The 26,747-nt window shown below is 45.6% G+C and overlaps 1 protein-coding gene across 2 annotated transcripts in view; it reads right to left on the bottom strand.

Annotated features, from left to right (window-relative positions):
* The window catches only part of RGS9 (regulator of G protein signaling 9), a 92,387-nt gene that overhangs the window by 15,493 nt on the left and 50,147 nt on the right, over positions 1 to 26,747 (bottom strand). For both annotated transcript variants that reach the window (XM_004041111.5, XM_004041110.5), the window contains exons 10-17: positions 22,821 to 22,850; positions 21,906 to 21,967; positions 18,502 to 18,615; positions 14,917 to 15,032; positions 10,083 to 10,170; positions 7,878 to 8,016; positions 4,165 to 4,250; positions 1,545 to 1,662 (exon numbers count right to left, since the gene is read on the bottom strand). In XM_004041111.5, coding sequence (XP_004041159.4) covers positions 1,545 to 1,662; positions 4,165 to 4,250; positions 7,878 to 8,016; positions 10,083 to 10,170; positions 14,917 to 15,032; positions 18,502 to 18,615; positions 21,906 to 21,967; positions 22,821 to 22,850 — 753 coding nt within the window. The remainder of the gene's footprint in view (positions 1 to 1,544; positions 1,663 to 4,164; positions 4,251 to 7,877; positions 8,017 to 10,082; positions 10,171 to 14,916; positions 15,033 to 18,501; positions 18,616 to 21,905; positions 21,968 to 22,820; positions 22,851 to 26,747) is intronic.

The following is a 26,747-nucleotide window of genomic DNA, read 5'->3' on the forward strand; positions in this document are numbered from 1 at the left end:
AAAATAAAGTAGAAGAGACTATGTGAAGCCTTGTGTGTTTCTACTTGCTCCCTTGCAATTCAGTCCTCAGCATGGGATTCTGCCTAGGCAAGACTGCTGGGAGAAGAGAGGTACATGAAGCAGAGAAAACTCATCTCACTCATCTCAGCCTAGGCCACTGCAACACTCCTAGACAGATGAGTGGACCCAGCCAAGATCCACAGAGCCACACAGATGACCCCACGTGCATGAACAATGAACACTTGCTGAATGTTGCTCTATTTTTCTGGTTGATTGTCACACAGCAATAGCTACCTGACAGTTTAATTATTTTGTCTCAGTCCTAGACTAGAAGAAGCTCCATGAGAGAGAACCACGTCTGTTTTATTCACCGATGTTTGCACATAGTAGGTGCTCAATAGATGTGCTGAATGAGTGAGTATTCCTGCTTGGTCAGGCTGGTCTCTTGCTCACCTCTGTGCTCTATCTCTGTTGCATTCTTGCACAAGTGTAAGGAGTGAGCCTAACTTCGAGAATGACCTTCTAAACCCCCCAAGGTCAGTTAGAACTGTCCTCTCCCCCAGTCCTGACCACAGGGCTGACCTCGTCTACACCTACAGAAGAAGGAAGAATCAACATCTAGAAAATGTCCTAGAGAGTATCATCTCTGATCCTCACTCATCTCGATGTCTACCATCCTCTTCCCATGAATGAAGACATCAATGCCTTTGTTCTTTAGCCAAAAAGATGCTCCTCAGAGGGCCATTTGAGTCCTTCATTCCTGCAAGCCACTTGTTTCCCCAGCATGGACAAGGGGATGGGGAGATGGGAAGAAGAGAGCCCATCAACCCTCCAGTAATTATGACTAAGAACAAACTCAACAGGAGAAACGTCTCAGCAGGGTCTTTCCAGGCAGGCATAGCAGGGGAGTTCAGAGAAAGTACTTCCCTGCAACTAGCCCCTTGGCGGAACCTCAGAATGATTTGGAAACAATAGTCTAAATTAGAGAGATAGGATGAGGAGCTTCATAAAGCTATTTTAAACAAATCTCCCTGAAAAACACTAGGCCTTGGGTATGGGGAAAGGCCTTCTTTTTAATTTTCCAAAGCAAAGAGTGGTAGACAAAGCTCTCTCTCAGTGAGAGCTTTGTGTACTACTTTTCCCTATGGCTCTCACTGAGACAGCTTTTTCCCCCTGGCTCTTACTGAGAAAGTTCATAGTTCCCCTAAGAACTCTCTAAGGTACAATAGGCAGCCACACAGCAATTGAGTCAGGTGATCCCCTCTCCCACCCACCGCCTTCGCCCACCCTGTCCCCTGATGAGTGGGCTTGGGAGAACAAGCTCTGGTTGCTGTGGTATTAGGAAGTCCCCCATGAAGAAAGTTAGAGGAGTATGGGATGAACCTGATGACCTCCACAAATGGGGAATGGAACCTTCTAGACTCTGACCCTACCATTCTTCATTTGCCTCTCCCAAGTGCATGACCCCACCCCCAGGAATCACAGATTTATTTAGGAGGCAGCTCTTTTTGGAGTTGGCTCCTCCGGTCCAGCTTGCTCATGACCTGGGTGATGTCCACAGTGTTGGCTGCTTCTCGGGCCTTGGCTTCCTCTTCCAGCTGCCTCAGGATGACAGGGCTTGGGCTGGAGCGCAGGTGACGCCGCATAAAAGGGAGGGTGGAGCTGGAAGGAAGGACAGATTGGTGGTTGGAGGAAAATGATACAGCTTGCCCAACACTGACCCTGTCACACTTGATGGGAGCTGGGGCTGGAAGGTCCAGAATCTATATTTTGTTCCCTCCTTTTTCCAGTGAACCTCCAGTGGGGTCCAACCTTGGCTCCTTTCTCCCCACTTGGAGGATGAGACCAGAGTGAGTACCAACTGCCATCAGATTTTAGGTCAGGCACAAGGAAGACCCTTTTGTTGGCGAAGTTGCATTGAACTTCTACAGTATGTAGAAATCAATTTGTTATCTTAACTTCTTGTAACATCTTCATCAAAGAAGTGGATAATGAAGGCTTGGGTACTGGAGAGAGTTGGAGCATTTGTTTATTTTCTTTTCTTTTTTGGGGCGGTTGGGGGGTGGGCAGCGGGGACAGAGTCTCTCTAAATCACCGAGGCTGGAATGCAGTGGCACGACTTCTGCTCACTGCAACCTCCATCTCCCAGGTTCAAGCCATTCTCATGCTTCAGACTCCCAAGTAGCTGGGACTACAGGCATGTACTACCACACCAGGCTAATTTTTATATTTTTAGTAGAGGCAGGCTTTCACCACGTTGGCCAGGCTGGTCTCAAACTCCTGACCTCAACTGATCCATCCGCCTCAGCCTCCCAAAGTGCTGGGATTACAGGCGTGAGTCACTGCGCCTGGCTGGAGCATTTGTTTTCAAAAGCTATGGTTCTGGGAAGGAAGGAAAGAGCTGGACTGTCCAAAATAGCTAGGCCCCAATGAACAGAGAAAGAGGGAAGAGGCCTGAAGAGGGCTGGTGGGCTGGTGGTACCCTGCTCATGTGCAATATCTTGACACATGCCAGAACCTTCTTCAAAGCCAAACTGGATTCCTGGAACCAAACTCTCCCTGCCATGGCCTTAGGAGCCAGGACAAAGCTCTAGGTATCCAAGTGATGTAGTGGGCAGTGAGCAGTGGAGCCCACCTGCCTCTGAGGGCCCATGTAAGCTTGGAGCCAAGAACTTCAGCAGCAATGAGAGACAAAGACCTGCAACCTACTCCATATTTCTGGACTACATAAGCCCCTTGACTACATAAGCCCCTTGAACTCTTGTACCTATCTTAAGGAGAAGAACGGCTCCCCTACCAGGATGTAAAGCCTGACGCTGACATTGGATCTCTCACCAGCCCTGCCAAGAGGAAGGTTTGGAGCTAGGTGTAACTTGTCATGCAAAAATTGAGTTTGAATACATTGTCTTATACCTGGGATCATGGAACAAAATTCACATCCACTGCAGTCCTGGTATGGACACAGACCAGGCTTCACACTTCACGAATGCATTCACGTGTAATTCTCACTCACAATAGTGAGAATTCTCACGTCTGCCCCAACTTCTAAAATATCTGGAGAGAGAGGTATGAGACTCCTCTTTTGTCCCCTCATTACTTTCTGGCAGAACTACTGGAGCTATTACAGGCCTTTCTTCTGGCTTAAAGTAGAAGCTTTTAAGTCCCCAGGGGCACTGAACTCCCTTCCTTACTTGGTAAACCCAGAAGAATAGCACCACAAAGACCTTCTTTCTCTCCTTTTCATAACAGGGCCATTATCCTCAAGAATGAAGCCAAGTTTGTTTGTTTTTTTTGTTTTTTTGTTTTTTCTCCTTTGATAAAGGCTCTGGTCCGGCCATCCCCCTTTTGAATTGATGGAAGATGCTGGAAAGGAGCCCAGTGTGGGTTGACCCAGCAAACAGGGGAACAGTCACTCACTTTGGGGGGAACAGTCACTCACTTTGGGGGGGACAGGACACACGATTGCCAGTGGAAAAACCTCTGCCAAAGCCTTACAGTTTTGTTCAAGCTGCCATTCAATTTATATTTTAAATCTTCAATCCTTGTAGATTGAATTTCCCCGGAAAAGAGTTCAATCTGCCCCTCAGGACATTATTTCGTCCATTGTCCCAATGGCTCTACCAGATGAGATGATCCACATCTCCAGTGAGAAAAGTGAGAATGAACAAGTTCATGGACTTCTAAAACATGGTCCCCGGAGGCAGCAAGAATACCTAGCCCGTTACCGTCCGTTTCCCCTTCACTGAGCATTTTCTCCTGGGGTGCAATCTGCTATTCTCTCTAAGGTCTTAGAACAATTTAAATACAAGGATGTACCTTAATTAATTCCCATACATCAGTTTGGAGGTAACGAGTAGCAGTTAAAAAACCAAGGAGAAGCTTCCATTTGCGATAAGGGTAATTATTGGTCTGATCCTCCAAACTCTTTCAAGCCAGCTTTAGGGGAAACAAAACTTAGTGGTGGTAATTACTAAGGAAATCTTGCTAGAGTGATTTCAGGGCATTATGAAGCAAATGAGGCACTCATTCCCTGAGCAATACTTCCCAGTCCCCAATATTTTCATCAAGCAAATATCTCCATAATAGCCATTTGGCTGAAAGAGACCCTCACTTCTCTGTAAACTAAACAGCAGGCAGCCAGCAATTACAGATAATTCCACTTGCCTTTTCTTGGTGGTTTCCTGAGGTTCAATAGCTTTGGCCAGCATTTCCTTATAGATCGGAGATTTTAAATAGCGAGCATAAGAATCCTAGTGGGAACAAGAAAACAACAGTAATTATGAGAGAAAAAAGCAGTCAAATCAAACCAATACCCTTGCCATTTTCAAGCCTCCCTTGGCAGTAGAATGGAAAAGTTATGAGAATTTGTCTCCTTGGGTGAAAGGTGTTGGGGGAGGTGTTGAGAGCAGTGGTTCTCAAGTGTGGTCCCCTCCAGAAGCATCAATTTCACCTGGGAACTTCTCAGGCCTGCCCCAGCCCTCCTGATGAGAAACTCTGGGAGTGATTCACCCTGAGCCTGAACAGTCTCAGGTTTTACAGCTCACAGCTTCAGATCCTATCAACATTGTCTGTGATTCAGCCTATGTTGTAAATGTAGCCAGTTGCATGAAAGCTGCTACAGTTAAAAGTACACTAGACCCAGAACTGCTTAATTTGTTTCACTTATTCTCATATACTGCATGCTAGATGCCAAACAGGTGAGACAGCTGGTCATGTATGGAGACATTGCCTGTCATCATTTGTTCATATGAGGATACCTAAACAATTAACAATTAACAACTACCTGAACAGTCTCCAGGTAATTCTGCTGCACCTTTAAGTTTGAGAATTACAGTCTGTAACCCTACACATGAAGATCCACCTTGGAGTGGTTCAGTGAAGCCAGCATGAGACAAGAGCACATCTGATCTCCCCTCTCCAAGACTTTCTTCCAAGGAAGATGAGCAGCCAGGTGTACGGAGCCCACTTTTAAGCCATTGACATCCCTTTCTGCCCTGTGTTTTGGGTGTAAAGGCAAGAGAATACCAAAGCAAAAACAAAAACAACCAACGCATAGAGTCCAATTATGGGGCTGTTTACTGGGACTCTGGGCAATTTCAGAGAAGCTTCATGAATGCTCGTTACTTTTAAGCGAGCGGAAAACTCTAGTCATACCCGATATGGGACAAAGGCCACTGCAACAAACCAGGAATTGAGATATTTTAAAAATTTATTGAAATGGCACTATTCTAAAGACTAAGTGGGAGCAGTAAAAGTTATGAGAACTAGGATAGAGTCTAGAAATAGGGATCATGGAGCCACTGGGATACGTTGAGTGTTTCACCATAGGACATAGCTGTAATGGCATATAGGGAGTCCAGTGGGCATATATGCCATTCTTTTCTGAAGTTACCAATGACTGTTCCATTCTGGCTAGTAACTGGCCTCCCTGGGCATCCCCTAAAAAGCCATATGAAAACTACAGGTTTTTTTGTTTGTTTGTTTGTTTTTTGAGACGGAGTTTCACTCTTTCGCCCAGGCCGGATTGCAGTGGTGCGATCTCAACTCACTGCAACCTCCACCTCCCAGGTTCAAGTGATTCTCCTGCCTCAGCCTCCTGGGTAGCAAGATTACAGGCATCCACCACCACGCCCAGCTAATTTTTGTATTTTTGGTAGAGACGGGGTTTCACCACATTGGCCAGGCTGGTCTCAAACCCCCGACCTCGTGATCTGCCCACCTCAGGCTTCCAAAGTACTGGGATTACAGGCGTGAGCCACCACGCCCAGCCAAAAACTACATTTTTAAGAACCAAAACATTTTAAAATACATTAAAGAGGATTATTATTAAAGAAACCCTGCTGTGAATCTTCTAGTAACAAAAACAAAGAGGCAGCCACTGATTCAAAAAACACAGAAACACCCCACTGATTCAAAAAATGATGAAAATGGCTAATCTGGCTTGGTGGCAATTCTAAATTATTAAATGCTTTAAAAACAAAGTAAAAATATTTTTAAATGACACAATAAAAGACTAAATAGAAGAAATATAAATCAGGAAAGCTAATCAGCATTTACCATTCACACAAACCTATATACATAACCTATATCATGTAACCTATATCACATAACCTATATCACATAGCCTATATCACATAGCCTATATCATATAAACCACATCATATAACCTATCTCATATAACCCACATCATGTAACCTACATCATATAATCTATATCATATAACCTATATCACATAACCTATATCAGATAGCCTATATCACACAACCTATATTATATAACCTATATCACATAACTGATATCACATAATCTATATCACATAACCAATATCACATAACCTATATCATATAATCTATATCATATAACCTATATTACATAATCTATATCACATAACCTATATCATATAATGTATATCATATAACCTATATCACATAACCTATGTCAGATAGCCTATAACACATTACAATCTATAACATATAACCCACATCATATAACCTATATCATATAATCTATCTCATATAGCCTATATCACATAACTTATATCAGATAGCCTATATCACATTATAACCTATATCATATAACCTACATCATGTAACCTATGTCATATAATCTCATATAACCTATATCATATAACCTATATCAAATAGCCTATATCACATAACCTATATCATATAATCTGTATGACATAGTCTATCTCATATAAGCTGTATCACGCAACCTGTCATATAATCTATCTCATATAACCTATATCAGATGGTCTATATCACATAACCTATATCACATAACCAATATCCATAACCTATATCACATAATCTATCTCATATAACCTATATCACATAACCTATATCAAATAGCCTATATCACATAACCTATATCCTATAAAGATACTTTGCCATTAAAGAAATCATTGCCATAATGAGAAGCTGAAGCACCCAAAGAAGGTCTTGTCAAGGATGGCACCAAAGAAGAATCAAACTAGACAAGTTCTTTAAGGCTAACTCTGAGCCTCCGATTCTAGTTTCTTAAGAAAATGATTGATTTTTCTCTCAGGTACCCTTCACGTATTTTTTTTAAAATTCCCACCGCATTCACACTTTGTTAATAATCCAGAGGGCTATCTAAATTCTCACAGGGTCTTACTACAATCACACACACACAAATTTGTCTCTCCTAGACACTAGCCTCTATGTGTAATATTTGCTTGGGGCCAGGGTGGTGAGAATTGCCATCACTCTGCAGCAGAAACTAAGAGCTTGGCCTTGAAACCCAGGCAGACCTGGCTATGAATCCCAGCCCCATCTCTGGTGAGACCTTGACCAAGCCACTAGACTCTGGAGCAGCAAAGCCTAACTTGTGGGCTGTCTTTGAGCATAAAGTTCTGTGTTTTGCACAGCGACTGCACCTTGTAAGCCCTCAACGAATGATGGCTGTTATTATAATGTTATCATTACTAATGCCATTACTCCTACCTGTCTACTGCTGCAGAGTGGGGCCCGTAAGGATGCACACAGCTTCTACAGGAGTCTCTCTAGGCCCGTGGGTGAGGGGCTCAAGGCAAGTCCACCCCAGTGGACAGGTGGAAGAGATGGTTGACAATTCTGGGGTTTTTCTCCTTCTCTCTCTTTCTTTTTTATATAAAGACAGGGTCTCACTGTGTTGCCCAGGCTGGTCTCAAACTTCTGGGCTCAAGATATCCTCCCATCTCAGCTTCCCAAAGAGCTGGGATTACAGACATGAGCCCCCATGCTTAGCTGCATGCCACAACTGGCAAAGCTCTATCCACGTACCCTCTCCCTTTTTCCTATATCTAAAGAATTTTCCAGGTACTTAGGGACAGAAAGCCTATCTGGACCCCCTATCCACAGCACGGACCCACCTACCTTCTTCATGAGCATGTAAATGTGGGTTTGTGCGGCGTCCAGCACATAGCGGTGGGGGTGCTTCAGCCCCTTCACTGTGATGTCCATGGTTTTGCCATCTATGTTGATCCAGCGCCTCGCCCCCGGGGCCAGGAACAGCCTGGGGTGGGAGGGAGATGTTAGCGAAAGTAACTAAACCAAGTCAGTTCATGGAAAGCTCACAGCTGCTTGGGAGGGAAGGACTGATACGACTCGGTTACCGAGGGTGAGGGTGGTGGTTTTTTTAGGAGACACTAAAAAGCATGAACTTTTGAAGAGGTTGTCAAGCAATTTTTCCTTGAAGCAAGAAACATCCAGTATTGGGAATATGAATATTTAACTTTGATGTTTCCAACCTCCAGGAGAGAAAGCAAGAAGGGGCTGGGGCCCAGGTCGGATTAGGTCCTGGCCATGAGGGTAAAGAACTCAGCCTCCAACTTCACACCTTCTGCACCAGGATTCCAGGGCCAACCTGGGACCAGGCTAAGACACCTTCACACAGGTGTTCTGGGGGTCTCTGCTCTCCTCCCAACCCACATGTGCTTTGTAATGAATTTCACATGCTGTGTCGAGAGGCAGCCCGTGGTCCCAGAACCCAGAGGTCTGACCCGCTGGGCAGACAGGCCAAGGCTCCCAATTAGACCAAACTTGGCCACACTTCCTGAGCCTGTGGCTCTACCCGGGATGTCGGGATGCAGAGCTCTCTCAGTATTTCCAGTTCTGGGCTGTTGCTGAATTAGAAATACTCATATGAATATTTTCCTACCTTTCTAAGATGTACATTAAAATTTTGGAATTGAAACTGAGATTTACGTAACATAACCAGGGAGCCTGGGGAAGGAAACTGGTCTAATGTCAGAGGCAGCGGGCTTCCTGTAGCAGATTTTTGGAATCAGGAGTTGTGTGTGTGTCACTGTGTGTAAGGCAATCAGGCACCCATTGTACCGCAAAGGATGTCATGGAAGCTTCCCGGACCGACAGCCCTCCCCACTGCACCCCACCCGCACCCCCATTTCTCTCAGCGCATGGATCCCCTCCCTGTGGGAGGAGCTGGGCAAATGTGCAAGAGAGTGCATGAACCTCCAAGTATAAGAAGAAGTGAGACCTCAAGCTTTTCTCTTCAATGCTGCTGCTGCTTCTCTGGAAACCGGGGTGTTGCAATCTGAGTTCATTTGCAGGAAGGACATCCAGGGTCCAGAGGCTAAGTCCTCAGAGGGAAGGGGCTGTTTGGCCTGCTGCCCGAAGTTCAGCACCACAGTCTGGTGACTGCAAAGGGATGGTTCCAGCCCAGCGTGGTGCTTGGGCTTTGGGCAACACGGCTAAGCATGTGAGTATGAACTAACAATGCTGGGCCCTCAGTATCCAGGACTCATGTCCACTGCAGCCAGTGCAGATGAAAGGACCCACAGAGATGGGACCACAGCAGGACAGGAGCACCCACCAGGCCTGTAAGGGGAGGAGTGTTGGGGAGGGGGAGTGTGGCTTTCAGCAACCTTGGGAGCCTCATCACACCTTCCCCTCTCTCTCCACCTGGCCATTGAAAACAGGACTGACCGTTTTAACCTGGAACCCTTGGCTTTTGTATAATTTGGAGGAGAGACAGTCATGGAGAGGGACGGACTTATTGCTGCTCAGAACAAGTGGGGGCTGGAGCCGTGATGTCAGGAATGAGATGTGCCCACCCGTGTTTGTACCCCAAGCTGCGCTCACTGTCCCAGACGTGTGGGAGGAGCTCCCTTTCCCTGTGTTCCTCACATCTCTAAGGAAGCGTGAGGAATAGGTTTCCCATCTTGCTTCTTCTTCTCTCTCTCTCACTCTCTCTCTGTCTCTCTCTCTCTCTCTCACACACACACACACACCCCTCAGGACACCTAAGAAAGCTTTAGTCAAAGACAGAGCACTCCGCACTGTAATTCGGGACAGCTTGCTTTTTTAACCCCTAGACACATTCCCATAGGAATAGGTGACTCACACTGCATGTCTCACTAGACTTTCTTCAGGGAACCCCCAAACCTCCCAAAGCAGCGGGGAACTATTTCTAGCATGGCAAGTACAGTGAACTGATGCTGACCAGGGCCCAGCCAGCTACCAGGCTGTTGTCCTCTCATCCTATCTTCACCTCAAGCACAATGGGGTGGTCCTCAGAGGCCCAAGGGAAGGCTTTCCAACACCCTGGCTGATGCTCACTTGTAAATCTCCTCTGCTTTCTCCTTGACTTTGGACTGATCTCCATACTTCAGATCCTCACAGGCTTCCCAGAATCCCAGATTCTCTCCTGCATGGTGAGAAGTCCACGTGGATGAGGGCCGGGCAGGAAATAAGTTGGAAGAAGAAAAGAGGAAATAAATGAGTCAGCCGGGATGGATTCCATTTCCCAGCTCGGTGAACACCTTTCCTGTCACAGAACAAGCTATTGCACATTGTGATGCTAGACAAAAATACTCCTTGGGGAAAGGAGCCACATCGTCACTTCTAGGGCCTGGAAGAACATTGGGAACTTAGTAATTGCTCAATACGTGGCCTTAGAAATAAACTAGATTGGCACCTACCATGTTTGCAGCAATGCGTTCACACCGTGGCAGCTTCCTTTCCTCCAACAATACACAGGCCAGAGTTCGTATCGCCCCCCAGAGGTTGTCATACTCTTTTTTATTCTAGAATTTGGCTGTAGGAAATATTGCTTGAACGAGCTCGCACATGAATAGGCTTCTATACATGCGTTGCTACGCTACGGTTTTCTACATCAAGACCTCCTTCCTTCGCTCCTGTTGAATGACTGAGCGTGAGTTCTTCCTCCTTTGTTTGGCTGTGCTTAGAGAACCCATCATTTGCAGTCCCTCACCAGGCATATTCCAGGCCAACGGTTCTTACAGAGAGGCTGTTCAAGAAGCAGTGCTGATGGACTGACCCTCAGGGAAGGTCTGGCCAGGAGCAGGACTGAACTGAGCATCACCTGAGCCAGAGGGGATTGGCCCAGAAGGAAAAGCCAGGTTCCCCCAAATCCTTCATCTCCCCCTAACTCGAGGTTCTCTAACCTGCAGCGTCCAGAGGTACCATGCATATGTTCATACAGTGGTCCCAGGTGGTGATTTTTGCCTGGGAAAATAAAGACGATCACAAGAGAGAGCAAGTGTGTGTGTGTGTGTGTGTGTGTGTAAATCGTGGAGTGTGTCACAGTGTGGGGAAATGAACAACAAAATCCTCTCCTCTCCTTTCTCAGTACAGTTGACCTTGAACAATTAAGGGGTTAGGGCGCAGACCATTATGCACTGGAAAATCCAAAAACTCAACTACAAATAGCCTACTGTTTACCAGAGGCCTTACTAATAACATAAACAGTCAATGGACACATAAGTGGATATGTATCTACATATATATTTTATGGATTCATGATACCTTTTCATAACTTTTTTCTATTTCTAGGCTATGCAGTTCATCTGCAAGTTTTTTCAGATTGTTGCGAATCCCCTCAAGTTTTTAAATATATTTACTGAAAAAAAAATCCACCTATAAGTGGTCTCATGCAGTTCAAACCAGTGTTGGTCAAGGGTCAACTGCATTTTTTTAAAAGCTCCTGGGTGTTTCATATTAGAAAAGGCTGCACAATTTTAAACTAGTTGGCATTTGCCCCATAGCTCTATAGAGGTCCTTCCTTTTCAGCATGAACTTTAGGGCGTTCTTTGGACTGAGATCACAGACCAGTGATGCTCTTAACTAAAATGTAACTGATCTGACAAAAGTGCCATGTAAACCATCTTGCCCATAGCAAAAGACAGTTGATTGCTTAGTAAAATTAAATAAGCAATTATTCATGATAGCCAGTAAGTGGAAAGCACTCAGATGTCCATCGATAAAAGAATGGATGAACAAAATATGGTGCAGACTACAAGGGAATATCATTTGGCCTTAAAAAGGAAGGGGATTTTGGCTGGGCATGGGTGGCTCACGCCTGTAATCCCAGCACTTTGGGAGGGTGAGGGGGGTGGATCACAAGGTCAGGAGTTCGAGACCAGCCTGGCCAACATGGAGAAACCCTGTCTCTACTAAAAATACAAAAATTAGCCGGCTGTGGTGGCAGGTGCCTCTAATCCCAGCTACTCAGGAGGCTGAGGCAGGAGAATTGCTTGAACCAGGGAGGGGGAGGTTGCAGTGAGCCGAGATGGTACCATTGCACTCCAGGCTGGGCAACAGAGCAAGACTCCGTCTCAAAAGCAAATGGTTAAAATGGTAAAATTTATGTTACATACGTTTTCCCACCAAAAATATTAAAGGAGCACACAAAAATGTGTACACAAAAGTTCATAGCAGCATTATTCATAATAGCTAAAAAGTCAAAGCAACCCAAATGTTCATTAACTTACAAATGGATAAGCAAAATGTGGTACATACAAACAAGGAAATATTATGGAGTCATTAAAAAGGAATGAAGGAAATATTATGCAGTCATTAAAAAGGAACCAAGTGGCCAGGCGCAGTGGCTCACGCCTGTAATCCCAGCACTTTGGGAGGCCAAGGTGGGTGGATCACCTGAGGTCAGGAGTTTGAGACCAGCCTGGCCAACATGATGAAACCCCGTCTCTACTAAAAATACAAAAATTAGCTGGGCATGGTGGCAGGCACCTGCAATCCCAGCTACTTGGGAGGCTGAGGCAGGAGAATCACTTGAACCCGGGAGGCAGAGGTTGCAGTGAGATGAGATCACGCCACTGCGCTCCAGCCTGGGCGACAGAGTGAGACTTTGTCAAAAAAAAAAAAAAAAAAAAAAAGGAACAGAAGCGCTGTTATATGCTGAAACACAGACAAGCCTTGAAAACATTATGCTAAGTGAAAGAAGACAAAAGGTCACATATTGCATGATTTCGTTTATATGAAATGTCTTGAAGAGGTGAATTCGTAGGGGTAGAAAGTAGATTTGTGGTTGCCTAGGGCTGGGGTGCAGGAGAAGCAGGAATAGAAGATGATTCTAATGGGTAAAGAGTTTCTTTTTAATGTGGCAAAAATGTTCTAGAATTAGTGATGATGGTTGCACAATTTAGTGAATACACTAAAACCCCTGAATTGTACACTTTTAAAACGTTAATTTCATCATATGCAAATAATATTTGAATTTAAAAATCTTTTTAAAAAGTAAATGAGCAAATTGATGATTTATCTGCCCTGTTCATACCTAAAGCCTCAGGAATCTCATGAGGAGATTGCTAATAATACGGTTTAAATAATGCAGAGAAATCTTTTTGCTGGATTCTCACTAAGGAATGAGTGGGGGGGAGATAATAAATTCAGGGCATATGTTGTCACTTTGCCACTAGATGGCACTATAACCACTTATTCGCCAGTCCATCCATCTTTTCTGGGTTTTGTTCTAGAGCGGCAATTAGACTTGATTAGGGAGATGATTATCAACAATCCATATTATCATGTTATGTTCTGTATCCGGCAGTCAGCCAGGCTAAAGGCATGTCCAGTAGGATTCGTTTCTGGAGCAGTGCCACAGACAAGTGGATCCTGGGTAGTAAGCAGCTGAGTGTCAAGGCTCAGGCGTGATGCCCCCAGGGCTGGGTACTGAGCAAGGAAGTAAAAGAATCCCGTAAAGGTAAATATTTCAATGAAGGTGGTGAATGCACAGCCTGGTTCTGATCTGGCCTCGTGTTTTTTTTGTGGATGCTTCTCCGGGAAGTGCAGTATATTTAAAAAGCCACAGTCCTGGTGCAGTGGCTCATGCCTGTAATCCCAACACTTTGGGAGGCAGAGGCAGGTGGATCACTAGAGGTCAGGAGTTCGAGACCAGCCTGGCCAACATGGCAAAACCCTGTCTCTACTAAAAATACAAAAATTAGCCAGGTGTGGTGGCACGTGCCTATAGTCCCAGCTACTTGGGAGGCTGAGGCAGGAGAATCACTTGAACCTCGGAGGCGACGGTTGCAGTGAGCTGAGATCATGCCACTGCACTTCAGCCTGGGCAACAGAGCGAGACTCCATATCAAAAAAAAAAAAGTCACAGTTCCCCTCATGAGGTGACATTCAGAGATGGGACATAAAATGTGGCCCTGCCCATTCCACTAAAATCCACACCCTCCTAAGGCCCTGAAGAAATCAGGCCAGGAGCTAAGGTGATGGCTGTCAATCACCACACATTGGAATCATCTGGGGAGTTTCCAAAACTTCAAGGATTCCAACCCCCACCAATTTAAAAGCAACTTTAGGGATGAGATCCAGGAAAACATGTTTTAAAATATCCCCAGGCAGACTGAATGTGTAGAACCACTGAGCTAAAGAAAATCAGGAAGCCAGGCGCAGCGGCTCACGCCTGTAATCCTAGCACTTTGGGAGGCTGGGGAGGGCGGATCACCTGAGGTCAGGAGTTTCAGACCAGCGTGGCCAATATGGTGAAACCCCATCTCTACTCAAAATACAAAACAATAGCCAGGTGTGGTGGCAGGCACCTGTAACGCCAGCTACTTGGGAGGCTGAGGCAGGGGAATCACTTGAACCAGGGAGGCGGAGGTTGCAGTGAGCTGAGATCATCCCACTGCACTCCAGGCTGGGCGACACAGCAAGACTCTGTCTCCAGAAAAAAAAAAAAAGAAAGAAAGAAAGAAAAAGAAAAAAGAAAATCAGGCTGGGAGACAAAATGAGAAAGAAAGGGAAAGCCTGCCTGTCTCCCTTCCCTTCCTCCAGGTTTATTATATTTAGAGGCTGACTGGAAGGAGCGGGCGCTCCTCGGGTGACAGTGGGGGCATCCAGGATGGATGGAGCCCTCAGAAATGTGAGGGATCCTGATGTGGATTCTGTGAGCAGGTGCAATTTTCCCCCAGACGGTGGGGCCTCTTTGAGTCTATGGAAAGAACGAGTGTTGGGCTCAGGTCCCATTCTTAAAGCTGTGAAAGGAAGCGACTGTTTAAGGGCATAAGCAAAGCTCTGAAAACATCTGCTGAGAAATTCCCCAAACCCTAGGCTAGACATTAAAGGACTCTTTCTAAAAGTAAGTTATTTTAATTTTTTTTTTTAAACAAAGACCCACCACTGAATTCTTTCTTGAGGAAGTACTGGAAGCTCTGTCGACCTTTGGGGTCTCGGATCAATTCGCTGAAGTTGAAGGCCCATCGTTCCACTCGCATCTTGGTTGGGATTTCCACCCTGCAAGGATGATTTGTAAATGCACCAGACAGGTAGCGTTTGTGACAGGTGGTGGCCTGGGTTGGGGTGAGGGCCTTTAGTCTCATGGCCCAGGGCTCAATTCAATCCTCCTCCTCCCAATCCCTGCATAACACACAAGCCAAGTAATCACTTGCTAGGAAGATGCAGCCACAGACAATTCCCTTGGGGCTCACATCAAAGACATGACCATCCCAGAGGTGAGGAGGATGCCCACCGTGGGAAGCCCACACTCAGGTCCTGCTCACTTAACCTTAAGGACAAACGAATTCAAATGCCTCCTCCAAGGCGTGGTAACAGCCTGGAGCCTGGCCAGCAGAGGGTCAGGCTGCCACCTGGACTAGGAGAGAATTCTGGAGCAGCATTGGTGATGGGTGCTACAATCACTGCCACCTGCTGGGTGCCTATCACCCATGACAGCTGCCCCCCCACCATGGCACACCCTGGCTTCTGGTGGGAGCCGGTGTCTCCTCCTGTACCTGCCTCAGGCCGTGTGCCTCGGAGTAGACCCATTTGCCATCTCTGCACTACCTTTCAGGGCTTCCTCTAAGATGCAGGTCCCACTGCACCTCCTTGTTTGGAAAGATTTCCCTGATCCCAGGTAGGACATTCGAGCCCAGCTAGCAGAGATCTAACATTCCAGAGAATCAGAAAAAGACTCAGTTTTCTCTCCTATCCCTTATGGAATTCTCCTAAACCTAACACAGACCTTTGAAACTAAGGTTTCAAGTCCCTCACACCATTTTTCCCACTGATGTAGCAGCTAGGACCAGAACCAGGCACAATTCATGTCTATGGGATCCAAGATAAAGCATGCCAAGCAAGTTTTACACTTTCCATAAGAACAAGTGTAAAAACAATAAGAAAACTGATAACATTAACAACTGCCATTCACAAAGCATTGTCCTATGTGAGGTACTGTGCGTTACACACATACCATCGAATCCTTAAAAGAACACTATGAATTGAGTATTACTATCCCATCTTATTGTCAAGAAAACTGAGGCTCAAAGAGATTAAATACTTGCCAAGTCTCACATAATTAGTAAGAAGCTGAGTTGTGATGACGGCAGTGGTTTGCAAACTTCCACATGCATCAGAATCACCTGGAAGATGCATTGAAACAGATTGCTGGGTCCCAACCTCAGAGTTTCTGATTCAGTAGGAGTGGGTGGGGCCCAAGAATACGCATGTCTGACAGGTTCCCTGGTGCTGCGGATGCCACTTGTCCAGGGCCCACACTGGGAAGCAATGCTGTAAACCAGCCTAAGAATCCTGGCTGTTTGTGAAAATCAGCAGAGCTTTCAAAAAACGCTGATGGGGTGAGACAGCAACCCAGGCCAACTAAATAAGAGGTTTGGGAGGATAAGGCCTGAACATTGATGTTTTTGTTAAGCTTCCCCAGTAATTGTAATACTGTTCTAAAATCTAAACCATTAAGAACAAGACTTCCCGCTTTCATGTGAGCTAAGCTATGAGGATGCAAAGGCTTACGAATGACACGATGGACTTTGGGGACTCAGGGGAAAGGGGTGAAAAGGGAATGAGGGATAAAAGACTACAAACTGGGTTCAGTGTACGCTGCTCAGTTGATAGGTGCACCAATAAAAATATATATATACACATATATGCAAATACATACATGTGTATATATATATATTTGGTTCAATAAACATATAGGATCCACAAAAAAGAATAGGGCTTCCCACTTGAATGGGGAGTTCCAGTTGTCACCCACCCAGTGCCCTCTGATCAACGGTTCTTGCACAGAACACACCCTTTTCTTCTTGCCAGCAACCTCTACCTGTCTTCAATACCATGCTCCCCACTTTATTTAAAATTCAGCGGCCATCCATCTCTCCTCCCCAAGCCCTCCTAGGACAACCCTCTTCCTGGCCAGGTTCCCTGCCTTCTCCTCCATGGAGAGCCAGCGTCCGCACATGCTTGTCCACAGGCAGACACAGGTCGCCTCCCTCATTCAGTACCCTGGGAGGCAGACAAGGGCTGCAGAGAAGCACCCCAACAGCCAGAGCCCAAAGAGGATAAGGGAAGCCTCCCCAGAAGGTAGTTCTAGAGTCTTGGGCTCTGCAGTTGACCTTAGTAGACAGGCGACCCCCAACTCCAGAGGAGTGGCCTCCTTAACCTGTTGGCTGCCCAGAGCGGGCCACATGGAATAGGTACCAGTGTTGCTTGAGATGAGAATCAGGGCCCTCCCAGGCCAGGCCTGCTTACCCAGCTGGGTCAGTGTCACCTGTGTGTTCCTCATGGCCTCAGCAGTGTAGACCCAAGCTGTGACCTATACCTGGCACTCCTTCCTTTCCCATCACCCCACCTCCCTCACACACTCAGGCCTGTCCCTTCTCCCCTGTCCTCCTCTCTCTCCCTCTAATTTGACCATTACACCCTTCTCTTCTTCCTCCCTCTGTGTGCTGGAACTCTCCTGTGTTTCTGCCTCTGCCCCCTCTTCCAAATAACACAAGCGTGCAGGTCCAGTGAGCAATGACTATTCAAAACTGACAAAAAAAAAGCCAAAGGGCAAGGGAAAGGGCAGGTTTAGGGCCCTGTCCGCCCAGAACTTAAGTTTACGCTAATTAGATATCAAACATGCAAAGCCATACATATGATTTTTTAATTTTCAAAACCAATCTGTTGTTAAACGTAGAGTCACCATTTGACTCAGCAATTCCACTCCTGGATATCCACCTGAGAGAAATGAAAACATGCCCACACAAAAACCTGCCCACGAATGTTCATAGCCGCATTCTTCATAGTAGCTAAAAGGCAGAAACCACCCAAATGTCCATCAGCAGATGAATGGATAAACAAACTCTAGTGCATCCATACCATGAAGATGATTCAACCATCAGTGGGAATGAAGTTCTGATCCATGCTACAAGATTCATAAACCTTGAAAACATGATGCTAAGTGAAAAAAGCTCGTCGCAAAAGACCCCATAGTCTTTCCTAGATTTCCTAGAAGCGCAATACCCAAGAGATGAAATCAATACGCAGGTCAACTGACCAGCCTGTCCTCTTTTCCTGTATCGATTTAGTGACATACTTATTACTGTCTTCTTAGAAACTTGCTCGAATCGAGTAGCCCTTGGGATTGGCAAGTATTTGACAAAATCAGTTCCTCTTCTACTTGTGAAATGAAACATTGTCTGCCAGCCAGTCCCTCTGTCATTCCTCGGATTCCAAGTGATGCCATTGATAGGAAATGTCCAGACAGACAAATCCGTAAAGACAGAAAGTAGATTCATAGTTGCCTAAGGCTGGAGGGCATCCAGGGTTTCTTTTTTGTGTAATGAACATGTTTTAAAATTGATTGTAGCTCTATGAATGTAATAAAAACCATTGAACTGTATGCTTTGAAGGGGTGAATTTTATGGCATGTGAATTGTAACTCAAAAACGGTTTTTTAAAAAACACCAATATATAAAATACATACAATTTGGCATTTAAGTCCCAGAATTGGGTGTCATCGGTGATCCAGGGGTTGCTGGGGAGGCAGCCTGACATGATGGCATCGTTGGATGAGAACTGCTCACTGTATTTCACAATCCTGAAAAGGAAACAGAAAATGATTTCCTAGAAGCTCGACACCCAAGATATGACATCAATACACAGGTCAACTGACCAGGCTGTCCTCTTTTCCTGTATCGATTTGGTGACATACTTATTACTGTTTTCCTAGAAACTTCCTCAAATCAAATAACCCTTGGGATTGGCAGGTATTTGACAAAATCAGTCCCAATTCTACTTGTGAAATGAAACATTGTCTTCCATCCAGTCCCTCTGTCATTCCTCTGTACCTATTTCTTTCTTTCTTTTTTTTTTTTTTTTTTGAGACAGCCAAGCTGGAGTGCAGTGGCAGAATCTTGGCTCACTGCAGCCTCCACCTCCCAGGCTCAAGCAATCCTCCCACCTCAGCCTCCTGAGTAGCTGGGATCACAGACGTGCACCACCAGGCCAGGCTAATTTTTTTTTTTTTTTTTTTTTGTATTTTTGGTAGAGATAGGGTTTCGCCAAGTTGCCCAGGCTGGTCTCAAACTCCTGGGCTCAAGCGATCCACCTCAGTCTCCCGAAGTGCTGGGATTACAGGCGTGAGCCACCATGCCCGGCCTTTCTGTATCTATTTCATTAAAATATGGCCTGTTTATATTTTATCAATAGGTTTTTAGATTCAAAACCAACTTGGAGTGTTCAAACTTGTGTCTCTGCACCCATCTGAGAAGCCCAAAGTTGCCACAGACTCCAAGACTCTTGCCATGTTGGGTTCTACCCTTTGTCAGGATAATGCCTGGGTTTGGAAACAGGCCCGTTATTTAAACCTTGGGCTTAATTGGCCCAAACACACTATTTGGAGGAAGAGCTAATTCCTTCTCTTCTAGCTATTATGGAAATACATACTGTATTATTAACTACAGTCATCCTTCAGTGCTACAGAACACTATCTAGCTGTAATTTTGTAACTTTTTTTTGAGACAGCGTCTTGCTCTGTCACTAAGGCTGGAGTGCAGTGATGCAATCATGGCTCACTGCAGCCTTGACCTCCCCAGCTCAAGCCATCCTCCCACCTCAGTGTCATGATGAGATGGGACCACAGGCATGTGCCACCACCTGGCTAATTTTTTTTATTCTTTGTAGAGATGTGGTCTCAATATGTTGCCCAGGCTGGTCTTCAACTCCTAGACTCAAGCAATCCTGCCTCAAACTTCCCAAAGTGCTGGGATTATAGGCATGAGCCACCGCTCCCGGCCTAATTTTTTATCCTTTAACAAATACTTCCCTATCTCCCCTTCCCCCTTCCCTTCCCAGTCTGTAGTAACCTCTGTTTCACTTCATATACTTTCAAATAGCCAGAAAAGAAGATATTGAATGCTCCCAACACAAACAAATGATAAATGTTTGAGATGATGGATATGCTAATTACCCTGATCCTATCAATATACATTGTATATATTGAAACATCACTATGTACCCCCTAAACATGTACAATTATGTGTCAATTTAAAAAACTTTTCTAAAAAAAGCTAATTCCCTTGAGTTGAGTCAGACCCTCTGAGTCAATGCATTTTCTGCTGTCTGGGTATTGAAAACCTGCTGTGCCTCCTCCCCGTAGGTGGGGAATTGTGTCCACAGTGAATGTGAAATGCACCTGCCCTGAAGTCTTCCCTCAGCCATGAGATTTGGACAGAACAGGATCCATGCCTTAGAGATAAACCACTGGTACCTTAGAGACAAGCACTGGGTTTGCAATTCTATTCAGAACTCAAGCCCCCTGGCTTATTCTCTCCCGAGACTCTCTTAGTCGACAATCAGACCTTTTTTTTTTTTTTTCTTTTTGAGACAAAGTCTTGCTCTGTCTCCCAGGCTGGAGTGCAGTGGCGCTATCTCAGCTCACTGAAGCTTCCTCCTCCTGGGTTCAAGCAATTCTTGTGCCTCAGCCTCCCAAGTAGCTGGGACTACAGGTGCACACCACCATTCCTGGCTAATTTTTGTATTTTTAGTAGAGACGGGGCTCCATTTTGACCAGGCTGGTCTTGAACTCCTGACCTCAGGTGATCCACCCCGACCTCAGCCCTGAAATCCTCACCTCAGGTGATCTGCCTACCTCAGCCTCCCAAAGTACTGGGATTACAGGCATAAGCCACCTCGACGGGCCCAGACATTTACCAGTGGAGAAGATGGAGGAAAAAAACAAAAACAACAACAAAAAAACTGGTTCACAGGTCAAAACACTAATGATGTCAAAATTACGGTAATGAGGTCCTGAGACAAATAAAAATTGGAAACTGGGTCTAAGAAATATCCTTGGGTCTCCTTCCATTTTCTTTCTGTTTGGTTTCATGAAACTGGGTTTATGGAACATGGAAGGAAATGGTTTTGAGTTTATCATAGAACAATGATGATTATTATAACCCAAAGTGAATGCCCCTGAGTACACAGGTGCCCTCCTCAGCTGGGATCAGGGCTTAGCAGCAGCAGAGTCACTGAAATGTGTGTGGGGTCAGGGCATATTTTCTCAGGCAGGTGGCATTTTTGCAAACTGGGGACATAGGAAGATGTAAAACATTTTTACAAGAGCCCAACCCTTAAACATATTGAAGGAAGGCACTAAACAAAACAGCATCTTCAGTCCCGATTAGTACCGTGACTTGAGTCTTACACAGTCAGAATACATGATTAGTCACATCGTGCCTCCCAGGAATAAGCCAAGTTTATTTTCACGTGTGCAGGAAAATCCCAGAGTTAGCAATGCAGTCCTAAGATAAATTCCGCATTTTAAAAGAATAACTGCTTGCACGTGGGAGGCGGCACTCAGCTCTTTCTTGTCTCCTAGATGGTGTCCTATGGGGGGCTGGGTCAAGGTAGCCAGAAAGTTCAATAAATCAAACATAAATGTCCAATTTATCTTAATGGGATTTTAAATCAAAGATGAACAACGGACATTTAGTAGCACATGGATCCAGTAAACATGACTCACACACTCCTAATGAATTAGAACGGGTAACGATAGGAACCCAGGCTGTCTTGGATCCTCACAGGGTCTTCAGTCCACACACTTCCAACTCTTTCCAACTTCCCCATCCACACATTAGTGGATTCCAAGAAACATAACAGTCTTTTCTAGAACCTCACCTACGCTCGATTTTGCATAACCCAAGATGAGACCCAGAGGCTTATTCTGAGAGATGAACTAGGAACTAAGCCCCCAAGAGACTGGTTTTGTCCCTCACAGTTCTGCTGAATCTTCAGTCTGTCAGCCCAGGACTTGTCCAGTTTGCAGAAGTTCTCCTCTTGTCTACCTGTTCATCAGACTTTAGCAAGATCAACAAATCAGGGACATACCCTCCCAGGGACACAGAAGACTTCACTGTGGACCTCATCAAGGCCTGTTGGTAATACATGATCTGGAAGAGACACAGTTGTTAGAAGGTATTCAACCCCCTCCCACGCTTCAGTGTCACTACACACAGCCTCCAAACCCAGAAGCCATTTACCCAGAGCCGCACCCCGTTCCACGCCCAGAGTCAGCCCCCTCAGTACCAGTGGGTCAGGCCCACAGTGGACAGATGACCACAGACTTCAAATCAGTGGCCTCCTTCAGCCATTATGTATTAGTCTGGGAAAAAGCATCAGCAGGAAAAAAAAAAAGTTCTAAGGAGCATTCAACTGAGACACGGGGACAAACGCTTGGCTTTTCCCTCACATGTCTCTGGCAGACGGAAGCAGAGAGCGGTCCCCACCACAGGTGACATCCTTAAACTTCCTGATTCTGCAGCATTGGCCAAAGCAAGTTATCCCCTCCTCAACCACCTTCCTCCACGTTCAGATAGCTAACTGTACATCCCAGCTCAATGCCCCATGGTTCCCAGGACTCTGTCTTGGGCCCCAGACATAAGATTTGCCAAAATAGGCAGTTGCCACCTGGGGTAGATTCTGGCCCTGTAATGATAGGCGCAGGGGCCACGTTGGGGATGTAGAGTCTCTGCAGCCTGCAGCATTGGTTCCACAGTCCTCTCTGGCCACCCCCCAGCTCTGTGCCTTCGAGGGGTTTTTCAGACCCTGAGTGTCAGCCTCAGCCCCAGCCAGAGCTTACAAAACATGCTTCGTCACTCTGTGCTGTCCGTGAATTTGGAAATAATTGTTTGAACATTGCACGTGGTTTTCATTTCATTACCAAGCGCAGAGGGTAAAACAAAGTACATATAACCTGTTAGAAGATTTAAAACCATTCTTCACTGGAAGTGTAAGACTAATTACCTCTTTTTTGACAGCAATGACTGTTTGTTTCTGTAAGACAAAGAAACAAAACCGTTAGGCAGATGTCATGAAATCATTACAGTTCAAACACCCATTTGAAAAATAAAAATCCTTCCCCATGAGAAAAATGCCCATTTTTTTCTTTCTTAAAAGATAGGATTTCTCCATGTCTACTGCCTCCACTCTATTCTATGTAACCCCTGGGGAATAAATACCAAGTAAGAGATTTTGTAAGCGAAGGAGCATAACTTACCACTGTAACTTTGCTCGCCTAAAGGCCAAGATGAATTAAGGACTAAATTTGGAACTGGTGTCAATTTAGCATAGTGCCTACAGAATGATCTGTAGAGTGAGAGATACAGATTCCTGTCTGAGATATGGATTAAGAGAAAAATGGGGAAGGCCAGGTGCAGTGGCTCAAGCCTGTAATCCCAGCACTTTGGGAGGCCGAGGAGGGAGGATCGCTTGAGCCCAGGAGTTTGAGGCTAGCCCGACAAAACCCCATCTTTACTAAAAGTACAAAAAAAATTAGCCAGGCATGGTAGCATGCACCTGTAGTCCCAGCTACTTGGGAGGCTGAGGCGAGAGGGTTGCCTGATCCCGGGAGATTGAGACTGCAGTAAGCTATGATCATGCCACTGCATTCTAGCCTGGGTAACAGAGCAAGACCTTGTCTCAAAAAAGAAAAAAGAGAGAGAGAGAGAGAGAGAAGAGATAGAAAAACTAGCACAGAGCTTGGGTGTTGGTTTCTTTTGTTACAGGGGAGAGCTCTGAAGCAATGGTGAGATGCATTCCCCAAGTAGTCATAACAATTTGACCAATAATATAAGTTGAAAAATAAACCAATGTTACCAAAAATAAAGCACATAATGGAAAGGCTTGAGGCCAGCATGCACTGCAAGCTGAGTCCCCAAGTTGAGCTGCCCTGTGGAATCAGGCCCCATCCCCTTGCTGAAGCTGTTGGAGCAGGGTCATACTGGGGATAAGCTTCAGGGTGTCCCCTCTCAACTTTTTGAGTTAAGGCAGAGAAAGAAAGGACAGTTCCAAGAGGGGCTTCATGTTCAGGCTCTTAGAAGCTCCTGGAAACCATTCAGATCTATCTCTGGCTAAAATACATAGATCTGCAATTGCAGTGGGCCGTGCTTCCTCTGCACCACTTTTCTGCTCCATGTAACTCTTGGAGACTGGGCAAGGTGGTGATCCCAGCCTCAGTTCTTCTAGGTTTGGTTGTGTCCAGGGGCTGGTTGGTACTGACTCTTATACTTCAAGAGGAGCCTCTTTTTGTTGCTGTTGTTGTTGTTATTGCTGTTGTTGTTGAGACGGAGTCTCTCTCTGTTGCCAGGCTGCAGTGCATGGTGCGATCTCAGTTTACGGCAACCTCCTCCTCCAGGGTTCAAGTGATTCTCCTGCCTCAGTCTCCCAAGTAGCTGGGACTACAGGCACACACCACCACGCCCAGCTAATTTTTGTATTTTTAGTAGAGACGGGGTTTTACCATGTTGGCCAGGATCACTTCGATCTCTTGACCTCGCGATCCGCCCTCCTTGGCCTCCGAAATTGCTGGGATTACAGGCGTGAGCCACCGCACCCGGCCTCACGCAGACCCTCTTAATTCCTGCCTTGCTAATATCCATGCTGCTTAACCCACCCAAGTCTTCACTTGGAAAAGAGTGGTTAAGTCTGAGGAGGACACTACTTCCTTTGAGGCAGTCAGCAAAATAAACACTGGCCCATCAGCCCATTGAAAAGGAGTAAAGGAGAGTCCAGTCTAGAATGTCATATACTGGTCTCTCCTTTCTAACTCAGGCTGGGTTTCATTTTGCTTCCCCGGATTGCTCTTCTATCATTGCTTTTCACAAGAAATCTTTTTCCTGCATAGGGGATTAGGAAGAGTTATCTCAGAAAGGTAAGGCTCACGTAGTTCTCTGTTTTAGGTTCTTATACATCCTGACTTCCTCCTTCATGGCATTGATCGCCATTTGAATTTTATCCTTATTTGTGTGACTCTTTGTTTAATGTATGAATCAACATGAAGGCACCATTAAGGGCAGGGGACCAGGTCTATCTTCCCTAGCACAATGTCCGATGCAGAGTAGATGCTCAGCAAATATGTAATAAATGATGACTTCAGCATGCTTGGGGGCCTAGAAGAATGGGGACATTTTCTAAGCTTAATAGCATTTCTTTCCACTAAAAAATTGAAAGCACTCCCCAAATGATCCAAATGCATTGGCAGTCATACTTATTCGATCCCGTTCTCCTCCAACCTAAGGCACTGTTTTAGAAGATGCACATTTCAGGTAGAAAAGGACCCTGGGGCCAGAGTGGACTTACATTCAAAGCTGATACTTTATAATTACTTCCTTCTGTTGGAGCCTTGCTGGAGTGGGTTATTCAGAATAGCATCTACTGGTTTATGCCCTCTGCTCAAAGGGGGAGCTGTACTTTTACATAATGATAACTGCCTAGCAACTACTGCAAAGCAATTTACACTTCTTTGAGCCTTTACAAAGCTTAAGGTAAGGAGATTTTATTATACTAATTTTTAGCTGAGGAAACAAAGCTTCTGAGAGGTTGTGGGTAAACTTCTCAACACCTCCTGGTGAGTAATTGGATGGGCCAGGATTCAAATTCAGCTCTTCCCTTTGCAAAGCTGAAGAGCGATTGTTGAAAAACGCAAAATCGCTGATCCTGTTCACTTTCTCCTCCTAGCCTGCTCTCTTCCCATTCCTTCCTTGCCCTGAAGCTGAGAGTGCTACAGGATGGAATGACTCTGTCCAGTCACTTAATTTAAATGTAAACAAGGCCGGGTACGGTGGCTCACGCCTGTAACCCCAGCTCTTTGGGAAGCTGAGGCAGGCTGATCATCTAAGGTCAGCCTGGCCAACATGGTGAGACCCCCATCTCCACCGAAAATACAAAAATTAGCCGGGCATGGTGACGCACACCTGTAATCCCAGTTACTTGGCGGGGGGTGGGGTGGAGGCGGGACTGACCCAGCAGAATTGCTTGAACCCAGGAAGTGGAGGCTGCAGTGAGCCGAGATCACGCTACTGCACTCCAGCCTGGGCGACAGAGCGAGACTCCATCTCAAAATAAAGAAATAAATAAATAAAATGTAAACCAAAAGTGAACTAGAGCCGTAACGCAAGACAAAATACAAGTACCAGAAACACTCTGTCCTTAACACTCATGATGGTGAAGACCAGAATCGTGCTGGGCTCACACTCAGCCGCCAGTGTCATAAGCACCTCCAAGGTGTCCAGACCCCAGCATCAAGATTTCTGCCTGTCGGCCACTGTTCTGCGGCCAGAACGTGGGGGCACAGGGCTCCTGAGTGGACCCACACAGATGCATCCTGGCTGCCTGGTGTTCTCTGGGCCCTGCAGGGAGCTGTATTTGCAAGACTTTCTGCCATGCTCATTTCCATTCTGCCTCTAGGGGGTCTCCCTTTGGCTTAATATACTTGCTTCTAGGGCCATTATCTCAGTCTTCCGGGGTTTACAATTTGTATACTCCTGTTCACTTCATTTGATTTTATTATCTCCCTAGGGCTCTGCCTCTGTGCCGTAGTTTGCTATTTTGTTTTCTGATTCCCAGAATTACCAGTTACCTTCTGGGAATGGAACTGCAGCCTGCTCTCCATTAATAGGATTTGGTTGAAGGTGAGACTTTCCCACCTCTACCATGGATTGTCCACATGAATTTAGCTTGTATTTCTAGCTTTAAAAATAGCTGTCCAGGTTGCGTACGTTGAAGGACAGTGGCTGTGGAATGTGTGGCTTTGGCTAGATTGAAATCATGGCAGATCCAGAAACCGATGCCCAATTCCAGGCGTTAAAACGCATTTCAACTCTTAGACGCTCACAGTTACAGTGAGTTGAGTACTGGCCACATATGGAGGCATTGCTTTGATGATCTTTCACT

This window comes from Gorilla gorilla, chromosome 4, assembly GCF_029281585.2.
Source record: "Gorilla gorilla gorilla isolate KB3781 chromosome 4, NHGRI_mGorGor1-v2.1_pri, whole genome shotgun sequence".
Classification (NCBI taxonomy): domain Eukaryota; kingdom Metazoa; phylum Chordata; class Mammalia; order Primates; family Hominidae; genus Gorilla; species Gorilla gorilla.